Raw genomic sequence first — 19,256 nt, forward strand, 5'->3', positions numbered from 1 at the left:
GGAATCGCTTGAACCCAGGAGGTGGAGGTTGCAGTGAGCCAAGATTGCACCTCTCACTCCATTCCTGGTGACAGAGTGAGATTCCGTCTCAAAAACATAAAATAAAATAAAATGAAATAGATTATTCAAATTAACTTCACCTGTTTCTGTTTACTTTTTAAAAATGCAACTAATAGAAAACTTAAGATTACATTTGTGGCTTGCATTATATTTCTATTGGAAGAGCTGCTGTAACAATTTCAACGGGCAAATAGTTCCATGCTCAAGGCTTGTGAATGATGGTGTCCTCCTCAACCCCTTTCCTCCATCCTTGTGGGCTCTCTTCACCTCGTTCTTCAGTTTGGGGCAGAGTTTAGTACTTAAGAATCGGATACAGGCAGGGCGTGGTGGCTCCCACGTGTAATCCCAGCACTTTGGGAGGCTGAGGCTGTTGGATTGCTTGAGCTCAGGAGATGAAAACCAGCCTGGGCAAGATGGTGAAGCCCCATCTCTATAAAAAATATAAAAATAGGCCAGGTGCGGTGGCTCACGCCTGTAATCCCAGCACTGTGGGAGGCCAAAGTGGGCGGATCACCAGAGGTCAGGAATTCAAGACCAGCCTGACCAATATGATGAAACTCTGTCTCTACTAAAAATACAAAATTTAGCTGGGCGTGGTGGCATGCGCCTGTAATCCCAGCTACTGGGGAAGCTGAGACAGGAGAATTGCTTAACCCAGGAGACAGAGGTTGCAGTGAGCCGAGATCGCGCCATTGCACTCCAGCCTGGGCAACAAGAGCGAAACTCTGTCTCAAAACAAAAAAATAAATAAATATGTATGTATATGTAAATTAGCTGGGTTTGGTGGCATGAACCTGTGATCCCAGCTACTTAGGAGGCTGAGGCAGGAGGATCGCTTGAGTCCACCAGGCGGAGGTTGCTGTGAGCCTCGATTGAGCCACTGCACTTCAGCCTGGTTGACAAAGTGAGACTCTATCTCAGAAATAAAAAATAAATAAACTTTTAAAAAGTTTATTAAAAAACAAAGAATTGGATCCAGATCACTAAATTACTGTCTGTATTTTTGCTTTAATATAGCCATTGTGGTTATTATTTTCACTGGTCTGCTTTGTTTCTGAAACACTCCATCACCATTAGAGATCTTTTGCTCTGTTTAACCTCTGTACCCTCACCATATTTATGCACACACATTCCCTATTTTTCTAATATCATCATAAGCATAACATTGTTTAGCTCAACATTCAATGTTTGCTATTATGACTATAAATGCTAGTCATAACTCAGCTGTGTATTAAGCACTCTTTATTTACTGCAGTTTTTGTTTATGGTGGAATCAGTAATTGCCTTGTTATTCTTCTGCTGTTTAGCTTTCCATGTACCTGCCCTAATTCAATCTCATATTCTTCACCAGTTGTCTAAAACTCATCCGTGTGTGCGTGTGTCCGCAGATCTTCCTGGACGTGCCTCTCCCCTGCAGCCTGCTCTGGTCCGCACCTGCGCTTCCCCTGTGGTCTACCCACGGCTCTCATGGAGGCCTCCTTTCACCAGATCCTCAGCTTTCCTCTGCCTTTCTCCTGTCTCACCCTTCCTGTTTCCTCTTTCTTGCTTAATTTCCTCATTTTGGTGAAGCACATCTTTAGTAGCTTCCTGAGAAAAAATACATGAAACAGTTTTATAAGAACTTGCATATCTAATAATTTTTTTTCTCCCCTGAAGTTTAAATCCAGTTTGAGGTTGGAAACAATTTTCTTCAGAATTTTGAAGATATTTCTCTATATCTTTGGGCAGTTTGGAACCAATTCTGACTCCTGATCCTTTGTGTTCTCCACCTCCTACTACCCCCCACACACACTTAAAAGAAAATTTTTTTATTCCCAATACCTAAAATTTCGCTGTGATAGATGCTCTAATATGGGTCAGTCTCCATAATCATTTTCATGTGTTTGACCTCCTATATTGGTCTTTTAATTTTAATTTATTTTCTCTTTCCTTTTTTTTTTTTTATTTTTGGCTGAAGTTTCTGAGAGATTTCATCATGTTATCTTTCAACCATTCTATTAAGTTTTAAAAATTCAACTATCATTGTTTTAGTTTGTTGTCTTCTGATAGTCTCTTTTTTTGTTGTTATTTTATTTTTTTTTATTTTTTTGCTTTATGGCTGCAGTATCTGCAACCTCCCTAATGATAATTTTTAAAAAATGTTTTCTTCTCTCTCCATACTTTGTTTCAGCCAAGTAGGTTTTTTTTCTCTGTTTGTTTTTCTTTCATAATATAATCTTGCTTTAGGTGGCAGGTGGTTCCTGCTTGTTGACTTATATTTGAGAGTGGGACATTAAAAGAGAACTAGAATCTCTGCATATGGGTGTGGGGCTTATGGATCTGGACTTCACTTAAGAGCCATCTGTTTAGGCTGTTTCCTTGGGGAACCCCTATGTCAGTATTTTTAGACGCTGTCTTTTAGGTTAGTCCAATTCTCTGAATAGGGAGGTTTTAGTCTGCCCTCTGGAGAGTGTGGGCAGGGTAGAGAGGCATGCAGGCAGAGGAAGGTCTCCATTTGTATTCCCTAATTTCTCTTTGTTCAGAAGATTCCTCCTTCTACTGTGCCTAGTGTTTTCCAGACTAGAGATCCTCTGTCTTACCCTCTCCAGAAAATACTCCGGTTTTGTGCCAGGGTGAGAAAAAGTGGTTGCCTGGCTGAGCACAGTAAAGGGGAATATTTACCTTTTTATTGCCAAATAATATTCTATTGTATGATATATCACATTTTGTTTATCTGTTCATTAGTGGATGGACATTTGGGTTGTTTCCATTTTTCGACAATTATTAGTAGTGCTTCTGTGAGCATTCCTGTATAATTATTTTGTATGGAGTTGTTGTTTTTTTTCTTGGTTATATCCCTAGGAATGGAAATGCTGGGTCATGTGGCAACTCTTTAAATTTTGAAACGCTATCAAACTATTGTGCAAAGTGGCTACAGTTTACATTCCTATCATCAATGTGTGAGAGTTCCAGTTTATTCACATCCTTGCCAACATCTGTTATTATTTGTCATTTTGATTTTAGCTATTTATCTTAATGGGTATAAAGTAATATCTCATTGTGGTTTTGATTTGCATTTATTTGATGGCTAATGATAAGCATCTTTTCATGTGCTTAATGGGTCATTTGTAGATCTTCTTTGAAGGAATTCAAATTCTTTGCTTATTTTTAAATTGAGTTATTTTTCCTCTTATTGAGTTGAGTTCTTTATATATTCTGGACATGAGTCCTTCATCAGATGTTTGCAGACTTTTTTTCTGTTCTGTGTATTATCTTTTTACTTTCTTGGTTTGAAGTATAAAAGTTTTTAATTTTGATAAAATCTAACTTACTAATTGCTTTTGTCACTTCTGTTTTGGTATCATATCTAAGAAACTGTTGCCCAATGAAAGGTCACCAAAATTTATGCCTATGTTTTTTTCCTAAGATTTTTATAGTTTTAGCTCTTATATTTAGGTCTTTGATCCATTTTGAATTAACTTTTTGTACATAGTGTGATGTAGCAGTCCAACTTTATTATTTGGCATATGGATACCCAGTTGTCCTGGAACCATTTGTTGAAACAAGCTATCTCATTACCCTTGTTGAAAATCAATTGAACATGAATTAAGGCTCTATTTCTATCAGTTTTATTCCAATTGACCTGTATGTCTTTTATTTATTTTTTTGAGACAGAGTCTCAATCTGTCCCCCAGGCTGGAGTGCAGTGGCATGATCTTGCCACACTGCAACCTCTGCCTCCTGCTTTCAACTGATTCTCGTGCTTCAGCCTCCCAAGTAGTTGGAATTACAGGTGTGCACCACCATGCCTGGCTGATTTTTTGTATTTTTAGTAGAGACAGGGTTTCACCATGTTGGTCAGGGTTGTCTCGAACTCCTGGCCTTGAATAATCTGCTCGCCTTAGCCTCCCAAAGTGCTGGGATTACAGGTCTGAGCCACCGTGCCTGGCCTATATGTCTGTTCTTGTGCTAGTGTAGGTTGAGCATCCCTAATATGAAAATCCAAAATATGAAATCCTGGAAAGTCTGAAACTCTCTGAATGCCAACATGATGCCACAAGTACAAAATTCCACACCTGACTTCACATGACAGTCTGTAGTCAAAATGCAGTCAAAACTTTGTTTCATGCACAAAATCATAAAAATATATAAAATTCAGGCTATCTGTATAAGGTATATATGAAACATAAGTGAATTTTGTATTTAGATTTGTATCTCATCCCCAGGATATCTCATCATGTATATGTAAATATTCCAAATCTAAAAAAAATCCTGTGTCTGAAACACTTCTGGTCCTAAGCATTTCTGTAAGGGATGTTCAGCCTGTACCATACTGTTCTGATTGTTGTGATGTTGTAGTAAGCTTTTATTTATTTATTTTTTCAGACGGAATCTTGCTCTGTCACCCAACCTGGAGTGCAGTGGCATGATTTTGGCTCATTACAACCTTCACCTCTCGGGTTCAAGTGATTCTCCTGCCTCAGCCTCTCAAGTAACTGGGATTACAGGTGCATGCCACCACACCCAGCTAATTTTTGTATTTTTAGTAGAGATGGGGTTTCCCCATGTTGGCTAGGCTGATCTCGAACTCCTGACCTCGTGATCTGCCTTCCTCGGCCTCCCAAAGTGCTGGGATTAACAGGCATGAGCCACTGCGTCCAACCATAGTAAGCTTTTAAATTGAGAAGCCTGAGTTCTCCAATTTCATTCTTCTTTTTCAGTATTGTTTTTGTTACTCCAGAGCTCTTGCAATTTTATATACATTTTGGAATAAACTTGTTAATTTCTGTAAAGAAGTCAGCTAGGATTTTGATAGGGATTGCATTGAATCTGAGAACATTTTGGGAATATTGCTATATTAACAGCATTAAGTCTTACAATTCATGAACATGGGTTATCTTTCCACTTAAGTCTTTAATTTCTTTCAATTATATTTTATTACTTCTGGTGTACAAATCTTGTACTTTTGTTATACTTATTCTTAAGTATTCTTTTTCATGTTATTATGAATGGAATTTTTCTTTAAATTTTATTTTAGGACTATCTATTGTTGGTATGTAGAAATATAGTAGATTTAAAATATTTATCATATATCCTACAACCTTGCTGAACTTATTAATTCTAGTAGTTTTTTGATGATTTCTTAGGGTTTTCTATATATGAGAACATGTTGTTCATGAATAGACAGTTTATCTCTTTCTTCCTAATCTGGATGCTTTTTATTTCTTTTTGTTGCCTAATTGCCTTAGTTAGAACCTTTAGTACAATGATGAAAAGAAGTGGCAAGAGCAGACATTTCTTGTAAAGATGTGTCTCTTATCTTAAGGGAGAAAACATTTAGTCTTCATCATTTAGTATGATTTTAGCACTTGGTTTTTCCTAAATATCTTTTATCAGGTTGAGATAGTCCCTTCTATTCCTATTGTGTTGGCCTTTTTTTTTTTTTTTTAAATTAAAAAAGCGTTTTGGATTTTTTTTTTTTGTATTTGGGATGATTATGTGCATTTTTTTTCTGTTATTAATAGAGTGTCTTATATTGATTAATTTTCAGATCTTAAACTATCCTTGCATTCTTGGAATACATCCAACTTGATCATGGTGTATAATCTTTTTTACATGTTGCTATGTTTGATTTTCTAGTATTTTGTTGAGAATTTTTGGGTCTTTCTTCATAAGGGACATTGATGTGTGGTTTTCTTGTGATGTCTCTCTCTGGTATTGGTATCAGGATGACACTGGCTTCAGAATTATTTGAGAAATTTTCTTATGCTACTGTTTTTTTAAAAAGAGTTTATGAGGGATTGGTTTAAATTATTCTTTACAGATTTGGTAGAATATAGCAGGGAAGCCATCTGAGCCTGTGCTTTTCTCCCTTTTTTTTTTTTTTTTTTTTTTTTTTTTTTAATTTTTGTAGAGATAAGGTCTTGCTATGTTGCCTAGTTTGGTCTCCAACTCTTGAGCTCAAGTGATCCTCCCACTTTGGCCTCCTGAAATGCTGGGATTATAGGTGTGAGCCACCATGCCTGGCCAGGGCCTGTCCTTTTCTTTGCAAGCAGTGCTTAAATTACTAATTTAATATAGTATTTTGGTTAAGGGAATTATAAGTGAACATTCATCTCAAAATAACCCATTGATATTTTACTATTTAGCCAATCTTTTTCCTGTATAATATCCAAATAAAAAGAAATTTTAATATATCTAATTATAACTTTTTTTTTTTCTTAAAGGTTTGTAGTTACTGTGGAGTCAGTAAGCCATGGCATCTAAGAAATTTGCTGTTAAAGTAAGTAATGTTTAATAGCTCTTTAAAAAGTGTCTAATCACTGTCTAATATAACTGAGTTCTATGTTAATTGAAAATTGAAGTTCCTAACTTTCTACTTTTTACACTTGGGACTCTGCAAAAAAGTTTTTCAACTTTTAAGTTCTGGGGCACATGTGCAGGATGTGCAGGTTTGTTACATAGGTAAACATGTGCCACAGTGGTTTGTTGCACAGATCATCCCATGACTTAGGTATTAAACCCAGTGGCCATTAGCTATTCTTCCTGATGTTCTCCCTCCCCCTGCACCACCAACAAGTCCCAGTGTGTACTATTTCCCCCCATGTGTCTATGTGTACTCATTCAGCTCCCACTTATAAGTGAGACTGTGAGGTATTTGGTTTTCTGTTCTTGCATTAGTTTGTTGAGGATAATGCCTTCCAGCTCCATTCACGTCCCTGCAAAGGACATCATTTTGTTCCTTTTTATGGCTGCATAGTATTCCATGGTGTATATGTACCACATTTTCTTTATCTGTTTTTTCACTGATGGGCATTTAGGTTGATTCCCTGTCTTTGCTATTGTGAATAGTGTTGCAATGAACATACGCATGCATGTTTCTTTATAATAGAATGATTTATATCTTGGGGGGTATATACCTGGCAATGGGATTGTTGGGTCAAATGGCATTTCTGCCTCTAGATATTTGGGGAATTGCCTCACTGTCTTCCATAATAGTTTAACTAATTTACACTCCCACCAACAGTGTAAAAATATTCCTTTTTCTCCACAGCCTCATCAGGATCTGTTGTTTCCTGACTTTTTAATAATCGCCATTCTGACTGGCGTGAGATGGTATTGTGTTGTTTTTGATTTGCATTTCTTTAATGATCAGTGATATTGAGCTTTTTTTTCATATATTTGCTGGCTACATGAATGTCCTCTTTTCAGAAGAGTCTGTTTACATCCTTTGCCCACTTTTTAATGGGGTCGTTTGTTTTTTTTCTTGTAAGTTTGTTTAAGTTCCTCTGGATATTAGACCTTTGTCAAATGGATAGCTTGCAAGTATTTTCTCCCATTCTGTAGGTTGTCTGTTCACTCTGATGATAGTTTATTTTGCTGTACAGAAGCTCTTTAGTTTAATTTGATCCTATTTGTCAATTTTTGCTTTTGTTGCAGTTGCTTTTGGTGTTTTGGGGACTCTAGGCAGATTGAAAATTTATATTTTGAGAACGAGATGGGGGAGAAAATGTTCATATGGTTATGAGGCGTTCCTTGCTTCGTCTTTTAAAGATGCTTTTTGGTCATCCCTTGGTCTTTACTGTTAAAAATTATTATTCATATTCCAGGTCCATGGCATGATTTCTCATTATGTCAAAGCAGATAAAAGGTAATCAAAAGAAGGAATCAGCAAATTCTCTACCTGGGTCAATGCCAGGAGAGTTCTCTTACTTGGTTGCCCTCTTTCATTTTCCTCTTATAAATGTCCCTTCTTTGTTCCTTGATGGCTGGGGTTGAGACCAGGTGTGGATAGATGGGAGGCTGCTGTGTGAGGGATAGTGGGAAGGGAGAAGAGAAGAACTAATAGTGAGTACAAGATCTTGCAGATGCTTTCATATATGTTGTTGTTTCTTTAGGACATTTTCTGTATGCTAGTGTTACCATAAGTGCAAGTTCAAAACATCAGAATATAAATTACAATAGCTAGTTGGCCAGATTAGATACTATTTAATGTTATAGCTCTGTCTTATTTTTAACCAAGTCAGTGCTTATTTAGATTTGCTAACATATTTATAAATTTCATTGCTTTCAGTTATTTCTTGTATCCCTATATATTCTTAGTATTTCTTCCTGTGAAGGCATATAAGTGATGAACTTTAACTATTTGTGTGTCTAAAAATATATTTTGGTCTTACCTTAGAAAGATATTTAGTTGGTTTTAGTTGGGCGCGGTGGCTCAAGCCTGTAATCCCAGCACTTTGGGAGGCCGAGACGGGTGGATTGCGAGGTCAGGAGATCGAGACCATCCTGGCTAACACGGTGAAACCCCGTCTCTACTAAAAAATACAAAAAAACTAGCCGGGCGTGGTGGCGGGTGCCTGTAGTCCCAGCTACTTGGGAGGCTGAGGCAGGACAATGACGTAAACCCCGGAGGCGGAGCTTGCAGTGAGCTGAGATCAGGCCACTGCGCTCCAGCCTGGGCGCAGAGCGAGACTCCGTCTCAAAAAAAAAGAAGGAAAGGAAAGAAAGATATTTAGTTGGTTTTCGAATGCTAGGTTGAGCATTATTTTCCAACAACACTTTAAAGATACTTTTTAATTGTCTTCTGGCATCTTTTTTTACTACTGAGAAATGTTTTCATTATCTATTCATGCTTAAAATCCACTTTAAAACTTATTGGCTTGAAACACCAACCATTTTATGATCTCTCCTGATTCTGTAGGTTGCTTAGCATCAATTGAGTAATTTTTCCTTTTGACGTTGGTTGGGGCTGCAGTTCTACTTAGGGCCTCACTTAGGTGGAACATGAAAGATGGCATACTCAGTGGCAGTTAATGCTGGCTTTGGTTGGAATCTCTGCTGGATCTATTAATTGTTGTTCTTCAGTTCTCATCCATGTGCCTATTCTGTGTGGCTTGGGCATCTAACCCGGTAACTGAGTTTTGAGGGGTGGCATCTTAGGACAAGACTTGCACAATGAAAGAAGTATGATTTGTCAGTGCTTTGAAGGCCTAGATGCAGACATCTCAGATGCCACTTCTGTGGCCTTCTGTTGATCAGAGCATTCACAGGGCCAGCCTTGAGTCAGGGGAACCTGCACTCTTAACTTGAGAAGCAGCATTTTCTCACAGGGATCAGGAGAATTGTTGGGGTGTGTCTATGGAGACTACTCACCTCAGAAGTTCACTGTTTGGCCTGATTTGATTCCTTTCTTGGTTATCTGTCATTCTTCTCTGGTTGCTCTTAAGATTTATTTTTGTCTTTGCTCTTCTATAGTTTCACTATGAAATCTCTAGTTATAGTTTTGCTTTTATTAATCTGGCTTGGGATGCAATGTATGTCTTCAATTTGAAGACTCAAGTCATCAGTTTTGGAAAATTCTTGACCATTTTCTCTGCCTCTCCTAATTCTCTCTGTTCTCTTCTTATAGAGAACTTTTATTTGAAGTTTGTTGGATAGTCTCATATGACTGTTCATTATATGCTGGAGGAGTGAGATTAATTTTATCCAGGACTGAGCCCCGGTAGTCTGTCTGCTCAGAAAAGGGCTGGGCCTCTTGCAAAGCTCTGTTGAAACTGGCTATGGCCAAGTAGGGCAGACCATCCTGGTCAACCATGAAGCTTGGACCTGAGGCGCCTAATTATGCCAGAGATGGGTCAGTTCCATACACATGGAAGTGGCATATTCTGCTACCATATTATCCCATCTTATAGTGATACCTGTAAGGCTTGGAACAAAGCTTCCAGATCATGGTAGGCAGAGGAGTTGCCTCAACAGTGAGTGTCAGGCTGGCAGAATAGGGATAGGGACAGGGTTCTGACACATCATATTGAGGGTTCTGTACATCACTTTGTAGTTGTATTTCTGCCTCTGACAGTCTAGGGACCGGTGCTTCTCCATGTACCTTACTTAAAAGCTCCATGACTCAAGCATGGGGATCCCTTTTTAAATATCTGACAGTGAGTTTTGCCAGATTTCTGTGCTCTGCTCCAGGGTATCATGGGCAGCAGGAGACCTGCACACCTGCTACTGATATTTTCAGACATGCTTTCTCCCCAGAGAACACTGCTCCTGAAGTCTTGTGTGAGTGCTGTGTGGCCAGTGGCCAATTGCCCTTCCCTGTTTTTCTTTTCCTTATTGCATTGAGAGTGCTTTTTTTCCCCCCTCTGAAACAGGATCTCACTCAGTTACCCAGGCTGGAGTGCAGTGGTGTGAATATGGCTCACTTCAGCCTTGACCTCCTGGGCTTAAGCAGTCCTCCTGCCTCAGCCTCCTGAGTCGCTGGGACCACAGGCATGTACTACCACTCCCAGCTAATTTTTTTTTATTTTTAAGTTTTTGTAGAGATGGAGTCTTGCTATGTTGCCCAGCCTGATCTCAAACTCCTGGGCTCAAGTGATCCTTCTGCCTTGACCTCCCAAAATGTTGGGATTACAGGCATGAGCCGCTGTGCCTGGTCCAGAGTGCTTTTTGATCAGACCTCTTTCACTTCACTAAAATCTGCTTATCTGTATTTAATCTTCTCTTTGACTTGTTCACTTTTAGTGACTGTATTTTTTTATTTAAGAAGTTATATTTGTTTATATTTTAAAAATTCAAATTCTACCAGCACTTATTCTATATACTTTCCCTAGTTTTAAAAATTTATTTCAATTTTCTCCTTTTATCTTAATAATTTTAAAATAACTTATAGTCTCTTAGATTAGAACAATCTAATAAAATAAATAAAATCTAATAAATCTATTTCACTATTATTTATTAAGTGTGGAATAAATTGGTTGTTGAGATTGCTGGATTGTTAATGTGTGTACGTTTTGATTGTGCTTCATTTTCAGTGACATCCTACACACACACACACACGTGGAAAGACTTATGAATCCTGCAGAGTACTTGAACAATTTTAAGTTTACTTCTGCTAGAGCCATTAACATTTCAGTCATTTTGGACCAGATTTTATACTAATTTCATGGCTCGAGATTCTACCACCTTGTTGGTAGTATAACTTTAGAACTTACAACAGAGTCTGGCACAAGCTTGATGTTTTTTTGTAATTTGCAAACAGTTTCTCACTTCCTTGCTGTTCTCCATTCCCCTCCTGGCATTCCAAGGTCCTGAGTGAATAGCAAGTTTCCATGTTGCTTTCCTTGGTCAATAAGCAGAGATTTTTTTAGTTGCATTTTCATGAAAGTCGTAATTTCTCAAGGGAATTAAGTAAAAACCTCTATTGAATAGCTCCTTCTCCAAAAATTTATAGTTTTAGTTATGGACAAACTAGCCCATATAAACCAGAAAGTATTATATGAGGATATATACATTGCATGTTTATATATGTGTCAAATATTATATTATATGCTAATGGGATACAGAAGTATAAATTGAAATTCCTCACAACTTGTGGCTTAACTAACTGTAATGAGTTCATTCTCCACTCTCTTTTATTTTTTATACCTCTAGGGCATTATGATACCAGCAGCTCTCAGCCTTCCTGGCTCTTATATCCTGCTTCCAAATATTCTGACAGCCAGGCTTGAACCTTCCAAAGGGATGATTATTGATTAGTACTGTTAGGGGCTTACTAATTTTATTAGTCTTCTCAGAGAACCCAGTTCTGGCTTTGAATTCTTTTATCCTGTAGTATGTTTGGTATTTTATTTTATTATTTCCTTACTTCTTTCTTTATTATTTCCTTCTAATTTCTTTGGGTAAATTTACTCTTTTCTAGCTTCTTAAGGTGGAAGGTTAAATTTTTGGTGTAGAGCCTTCTTTTCTGATACATGTACTTAAAGTTATAAATTTCTCTTTAAGCATTTCCTACTTTAATTGTATCCTTCATGTTTTGATAGGGATGCAGTTAAAGTAGGGATTTTGTTATAACTCAAGTCAAATAATTTCCAGTGTTCATTGTGATTTTGTTTTTGATCCATTGGCTATTTAAATGCATATTGTTTAGTTTCTAAGTATTTGCAAATTTTCTAATAATCATTTTGTTATTAATGTTTAGCACAGCACCTCTCTCTGTTCTGGTAAATGTTACATAAGCACTTGAAAATGTGATGGTTGTCATGTGCAGTGAACTAAGTATAGTCACTTGGGTCTGGTTTGTTAATTGTATGTATTTACTAATATTTTTGTTAACTTGTTTTATCTGTTGAGAGAGGTGCATTAAAACCTTCAACTGTGATTTTAAATTTATATATTTCTCCTTTTAGTTTTGATTTTTGCTTTGTATATTTTGAGACTATGTTAGCAGGTGTGTGTGGATTTATAACTGTTATATCTATTGAAGTAAGTCCTTAATCACTGTGAAATGTCTCTTTTTATCTCTAGTCATACTTCTTAACCTAAAGCCTGCTTATCTGATGAATAGCATAGCCTATATTTGGTATCCCCCAACCAAACAGATGGGTTCCTACTGGATTCCCAAAGCCCATCAGTCAATAAGGGAGATAAAAATTTCCAATAACCATTCATTTTCTTTTTAAATTATGAATGGACAGAAGAGCATTCGTGCAGATTTAAGAAGAACATAGAGTATGAGAATTAGAAAATATAGTGAATGAACAAACTCTAAAGAGCAGAGAGGTGCTAGGGAGCCAGAGAAGACTTTAACTGCACTATAATTTGCTTCCTTAGAGCGAAGAAGGAAGCTATTACATATAACCACAAAACAAGGTTAGGATGTTACAAACTAGGGAAATTCCCAAGAACAAGAAACAGCTCTTATAAATTAAAAGCATAATATAAATAAAAATATGATAAAGTATGGGGCAAACACCAAGGAACACTGCCCAGAAAGTAGAACAAGAAAATAATAGATTAAAAAAAAAAATTGAAGAGAAAACCACAAGAAAATTAGAGTTTCATTCTTGATATGAAAAATTGGAATTCTAAAAGAAAAACAAATGGTTGAGAAAAAATTATGAAAGAAACAATACAATACAATTTACTGGAAGTGGAGGATACAAAGTTCCTGTTTGAAAGAGCTGTGAGCGAATACACAATAAAGTCAGTGAAAAAGAGTTGTGCTAAGGCATATCATCCTAAAATTTCAGAACACTGGGAATTTAGAGAAGAACTTAAGAAACAAACAGATCACATACAGAGGATCAAGAATCAGAACACCCTTCTCAATAGCAATAACTAGGAGACAGTAGAACAATATGTTTAATATTTTAGGAAAAATGGTTTCCAACCAAGAATTCCCTTTACAGCCCAACGTTCAGTCACATGGTGGAATAGAGACATTTTTAGGATGCAGAGTATAGAAAACACTTCCCTTCTGATGTGCACACTGTTTTAGAAAGGATGTCATCTTCCAAAATAGGGGAATAAACAGAGAAAGAATCAGATATAGGATCCAGGAAATAGGGAACCAGACAGGTGAGGGCCTAACCAAATTCCTTGATGATTACTGTGTATTTTGCCTAGAAAATGTAAGGGTGGAAGGGGCGTGATCCTTTCCTCCCCATCATGAAGGGTCACAGCCAGCACTCCTGTAACAAAAGACTAAGTTAACTAAGGAAAGCATAACAAATTTATTATGTTCATGCAAGTGCATGGAAGTCATACAAAATATAAACACTCAAAAGCTGGACGTGATGGCATATGCCTGTAGTCCCAGCCATTTGGGGAGGCTGAGGCAGAAGATTTGCTTGAGCACAGGAGTTTGAGTTCAGCCTGGGCAACATAGAGAGACCCTGGCTTTAAAAACAACAACAGCAGCAAGAAACGAAAACCCAAAGGGCCAGATGGTTGACCTCTCACTGGGGAGAGGGAACTGGGAGATATAGGGGTAACTGATTTTTAGGGGAAATGAATGGACCTGAGAAACAGAAATTAACTTGTATATGATTTTCTTTAGAATTTGAATGAGCCAAGAAGCAGATAATATCTAGTTGAAATGCCTGTCCACTGTGTGTTTGTATTCTTTAGTCTTCTTTTCTGCTATAGATAATTTCAGGGAAGATATGGAAGGCAATTGTGTTCCTCTTTGGGTATCCAGTTTCTAGGAAGATAATGGAGCTTCAGCGAACAGCCTCATCTTGTGCTTTGGGAGAGACAATGGATTGAGGGGAGGAGGGGAGGAGGTCAGAGAGACCTTGCTGCTGCTTTTTTAGTTTAGCATGTCAAAGAGTTATATTTCTGAGTATTGGTTTCTGAACTGCAACCAGTCCTATTGGAAGAAGACAGAGGGTTCCATGAAAGATGTCTCCAATAAAAAATGAAATGAATAAAATACTTCATGTATTTAAATGCATTGAGAAGAAATTTTTTTAGGCCTATCAGGTAGCATGGGAATGATTTAGTCATAAGAATATAGAAAACTAAACAAAAAAATGATGCAACCCTCAGCTCTCAGTAAACAAAAGATTGTGCAAGATAGGAAATTAAGCATAGTATACTACATGGCTCAGCTTTTTGTTCTTCTTGTTGTAGAGATGGGGTCTTGCCCTGTTGCTCAGGCTGGAATGCAGTGGCACAGTCATAACTCACTGCAGCGTTGAACTCCCAGGCTCAAGTGACCCTCCTGCATGGTTCAGCTTTGAACAGAGGTTACATTTCATAATATTGTGAACTCCAAGTTTTGGAAGGCCGGGGAAGGAAACATGTGGAAGGGCAGTTATAAGGATTAAGTCCTCATTTCACACATAAAGTATATAAAACTGAAGTAATAAGACATTCGTAGGATAAACATAGTGTTTAGAAATATGTTGGCAAATTACCAGATCAGAAAGCTAAGTTTCAGTGTGGTTGCCCTTGGTGAGCGAGAGTTGGAGTGAGAGAGGGAGCTGGATGAGGCAGAAGAGGCCATTTTGTTTGTTTGTTTGTTTGTTTGAAAGATGGGGTCTACTTATGCTGCCCAGTCTGATCTTGAACTACTGGGCTCAAGCAGTCCTCCTGCCTCAGCCTCCTGAGTAGCTGGGACTACAGATGTGCACCACTACACCCAGCTTGAGACCTCACTTTGATATATCATTTTAATATGTGTCTATGGATTAATATAAAAATTAAGTGCATAAATAAAATGTAGGCTGGGTACAGTGGTTCACATCTGTAATCCCTGCATTTTGGAAGGCCCAGGTGGGAGGATCACTTGAGGCCAGGAGTTAGAGACCAGCAGCCTGAGCAACATAGCAAGACCCCATCTCTAAGTTTGAAAAAAAAAATTAATAAAATTTAAAAGGAATTAATTAACTTATGCAAATTTTTCACATAGATGCAGCCACTTTTGACTGGGTTGAAAAGTACTTGCATAGAGCAGGGTTTCAAAGTAACAGAAAAACTGATGAACACCAAGTAGTTTGCCACTTGATCTCGGTTGTTTATTCTAAGACTGCCCTTGGAATGGCATTAATTATTCTTGCAAATGATTTACTCTTCTTCAAGCGAAGAAAGATCTTCTGACCTTCCTGCATATGAATACTTTTGTTTTTTCTTTTTAATTGCTGTGGTTCTGGTCTTGAATTCTTTTTTTTATCACTATTTTTTAGAGACAGGATCTCGTTATATTGCCCAGGCTGAACATGAACTACTGGGCTCAAGCTATCCTCCCGATCCAGCCTCCTAAGTAGCTGGGACTACAGGCGGCACTACCACTGCGCAGCTGGCTCTTGAATTCTTTCAAGAGTTGAAGACTTTTCTGAGGCCAGACTTCCAGGAAATGGCAGTAGTGCATGAGATGTGGGAATCCTTGGAAGTATAACTTTCAGGGTCTGTAGACTTCTGGGCTACTGCAGCTTGTAGCAGGGAGGTATGTCCTGTACTTCAGTGAGTGACTCTTATTTTAACTGAAAGAAGTGGTAACAGCAGGCACGTCTCCCCAAGGCTTCATAGCAATCTTACCCGAGCTTTGCACCCACCCCAGCATTTTAAAATTTCCAAAATAATAGACTCTTTAGGGTAGGGAAAAGATCTAGACCAGAGATCTGCAAATTACAGCCCACATGCCAGCTGCTTGTTTTTGTAAATAATGTTTTACGGGAATCCAGCCACTCCCACTTGTTTACATATCATCCCTGGCTGCTTTTATGCTACAGTAGAGTGGAGTGTTGAGTAGTTGAAATAAAGACCTTTTTGCCTGCAAAGTCTGGAATAAACACACTCACACACACTGATTTATATATGGAATATGTATACAGATATATCTTTTATTTATTTATTTTTTTTGAGACGGAGTCTCACTCTGTTGCTCTGTCATCCAGGTTGGAGTGCAGTGGCAAGATCTCGGCTCACTGCAACCTCTGCCTCCCAGGTTCAAGTGATTCTCTTGTCTCAACCTCCCAAGTAGCTGGGGTTACAGGTACACGACATCATGCCCAGCTAATTTTTGTATTTTTAGTAGAGACGAGGTTTCGCCATGTTGGGCAGGCTGGTCTCCGATGCCTGACCTCCAGTGATCCGCCTGCCTCTGCCTTCCAAAGTGGTGGGATTACAGGCATGAGCCACTGCGTCCAGCCTACATCTCAATTCCTAGTAGCCGCATTTCAAATGCTCAGTAGGCACCAGTGGCTAGTATCAGCTGTATTGGCTAACACAGATCTAAATCGCTGTATCCTTGGTACTCCTACCTCCTTGTACCTTATCAGAATAAGCCTTCAATGAAGTTACCTTGGGTTAAACCGGCTGCAGGTGTGGGGTAAGTTAGCAAGGCCAAGGTAAAGCCATTTCCTTTGCAAGAAATAGACATGGACACATAATGTAATAATTATGAATGTTTATCCATTAAAACAAAACTTTAGCAAAATAAAAAAGAAATCCAAATATCAAATTATTGTTAAAAGGGTCAAGTGATACACATGGTATCTACCTCAGGAAATTTTGTGTCCACCCCCTGCCTTAGAGGCATTTGAAAAAGTATAGGATGTTGCCAGACTCGCTTTCAGTAATAATTATATCTTATGATTTTGAATTTAAATTCTGGGTCCCAGCGGAGCAGTGCTGTGAAAGTTTCCTAGCTCATTGTGTGTCTCTGTAGATCATTTCCTCTGCTTCCTGCATCTGTTTTCTTGGATTAGTTAGGTATTATACTAAAGTCTAGAATTCTTTTGGCTGCAGAGCTTTCTCTGCTGCTTCCCTTTCCCCCAACCTACTTTATTGTGGGTGGGAAAATTTTTGTTGGGAGGACTTGATTAATTAGAAGGGATTCCTGGCTTCCCTAGCGGTGGCAGCCTGGGAAGATTACAGAGCCTGGCTTAGTGACAGGCCAGTCTGTATTTAAGGAAAAACTCGGACCCGCCAGATTTCTCTGGAATGTGCATCTGGCTTTGTCTTCTACAGGGAATGTGTAATGATCCCCTCCTCTTTCTTCCCACCCATTCCTGGAGGCTAAAAGCTTTTACTTTTGCTCTTGATGGGGTTGTCTACTTTTTATTCTGGGAGAGAGGAGGGCTGGAATTTAGGGGTAGGAAGCATGAGTCATTTTCTAAATCTAAAGTAAAAGATTTAAGGTTTTATTAATATTTAGGAGGAAAGGAGAGATTTTATTAAAAAAAAAAAGAACTCCTTGCATCTTTACTATCAATGTTTTTCTTTCCACTCTTTCAGAGCAATTATAGGTTTATGCTCTTCTGTGAATTTCAGTTAACCTTAGTCTTCACATTCCTTAGAACACCACAAAAAGAGAAACAAGCCTAAGATTTGACAATGGTTTCCCCTTTTTGATAGAAGTATAGAGCAGCTCTTTAAACTTCCAGAGAAAGAGACAGTTGAATAGTAAATGGATAATCACTAGGCTTTTGTCTTGCTAGTTTGCTTCAAGGAATCACTTAAATCCTGTGTCCTAGGTTTTTTGTCTACTTAAATGGGAACGTGGTACTGACTTTATTATTAGTGCTCATTTGAAAATGGCTGCGTTGATTTTGTGTATCACATTGAAAAGATTTATGCAATTATTTTCATATCAATTGAGTTCTAGGTACTGATTTTTCTACACATTTTAAGAAAGAATAAAACTGAAGTGCCTAAACAGAATAAATCACAAACATTTTAAATGGTTATATTCTTCACTGGAAATAACTTTGGAGTGTGCAACCTTTGTCCCGAAGAATGTTTTTACAGAGATTTGTGTCTGTGAACCTTTTAAAGTGAAAGAAGTATCTCTGTATTTCTTCTCCTGATACTTAAAGTCTGGATCTTCCAGTTCCTCCCTAATTTCATGTATTCCTTGTAAGAGCTTTATGTTTTAAAGACATACAGGGTCAATGAGAGTTTGCAGAGTGGTTGATGATATGCCCAAACTAACATAGGACGCTGTTTTCCCATTCGGTATCATTGATCTATTGCTTTGCTCATGCTGGAAGCTGTATTCAAGTAAGTATGTGCTGATTTCGTGAATGAATTGAAATAAAATTAGTAAAAGTTTTCACACGAGCAGTCACCCAGTGAGTTTTATCTCAGGCTTAAAGCTTTTAAGTATCTTCTCACTCTGTAGGGCATCTGCTCTGAGTGTTGATGACTTTGAAACAAAGTTCTTGGACTTGAAATTAATTTTTTTTTTTTCTAAGTGTTCTCTCTGCCTTTCTGGCCAGACACCCAGTTTTCTAGGCTTCATTTTCCCAGTCCTTTGCTCAAGTGATAATAGATAAACTAGTCTGTTCTTTTTTTGGATGACTAAAAAATGTGTAAATACAACTCTGGCTTCTCATCCTCCTTTTTAGTCTCAACTTTCCACCTGCCTCCAAGAAGTTTCTGCCTACATTGATCACTAAAACTTCAAACAAACAACTGAGTTTATCATAGCTTTCATCTAAGCTGATTTTTGCTTTGAAAGCCTCTGATGCTACCTTCACACACCCTGGGCTTGCCAAATGATGTCTTCTTGTCCTTCATTCTTTAGTCACTTACTAAATGCATTCCTGCTCTGCAGAGCATCTTGAATTTAGTCCTTCTCTTACAAATTCAAGCCTTTATTGTCTTTGTTTTTATGTCCATTTAATCTCTGAGGACCTCTGTGCCTCTCTTCTCTTACCATTTCAGTTCATCTAGACAAGTGCCAGGGTAATGTTTTCTTAACATCATATTCATCATGTTACTTCCTTGCTTAGGTGATCAGGGTAATTCCTTTTGTTTAAACGGATCTAATCTCAACTCTCCAGCTAGACTTAAGGTATTCTGATAATTACTCTCCCCTTCCTTTTTGACTTGGACCCATGTTTGTTTTCATCTCGGAACTGGGGAAGGTGGCCCACCTATTCCTGTGAAACAAATGCATTTGCATTTCCTGCAGTCATTTGGCT

General features: G+C 38.0%; 1 protein-coding gene across 3 annotated transcripts in view; it reads left to right on the plus strand.

Moving 5' to 3' along the window:
* Window positions 1-19,256, plus strand: part of SLX4I (SLX4 interacting protein) — a 203,531-nt gene that overhangs the window by 17,413 nt on the left and 166,862 nt on the right. For 2 of the 3 annotated variants that reach the window (XM_011741154.3, XM_011741152.3), the window contains exon 2: window positions 6,267-6,322. In XM_011741154.3, coding sequence (XP_011739456.2) covers window positions 6,296-6,322 — 27 coding nt within the window. In that variant the 5' untranslated portion in view covers window positions 6,267-6,295. Of the gene's footprint in view, window positions 1-6,266; window positions 6,323-7,093; window positions 7,156-19,256 lie in introns of those variants that run through there. The other variant, XM_071079663.1, reaches the window with a different exon arrangement.

Source organism: Macaca nemestrina, chromosome 15, assembly GCF_043159975.1.
Source record: "Macaca nemestrina isolate mMacNem1 chromosome 15, mMacNem.hap1, whole genome shotgun sequence".
Lineage (NCBI taxonomy): Eukaryota > Metazoa > Chordata > Mammalia > Primates > Cercopithecidae > Macaca > Macaca nemestrina.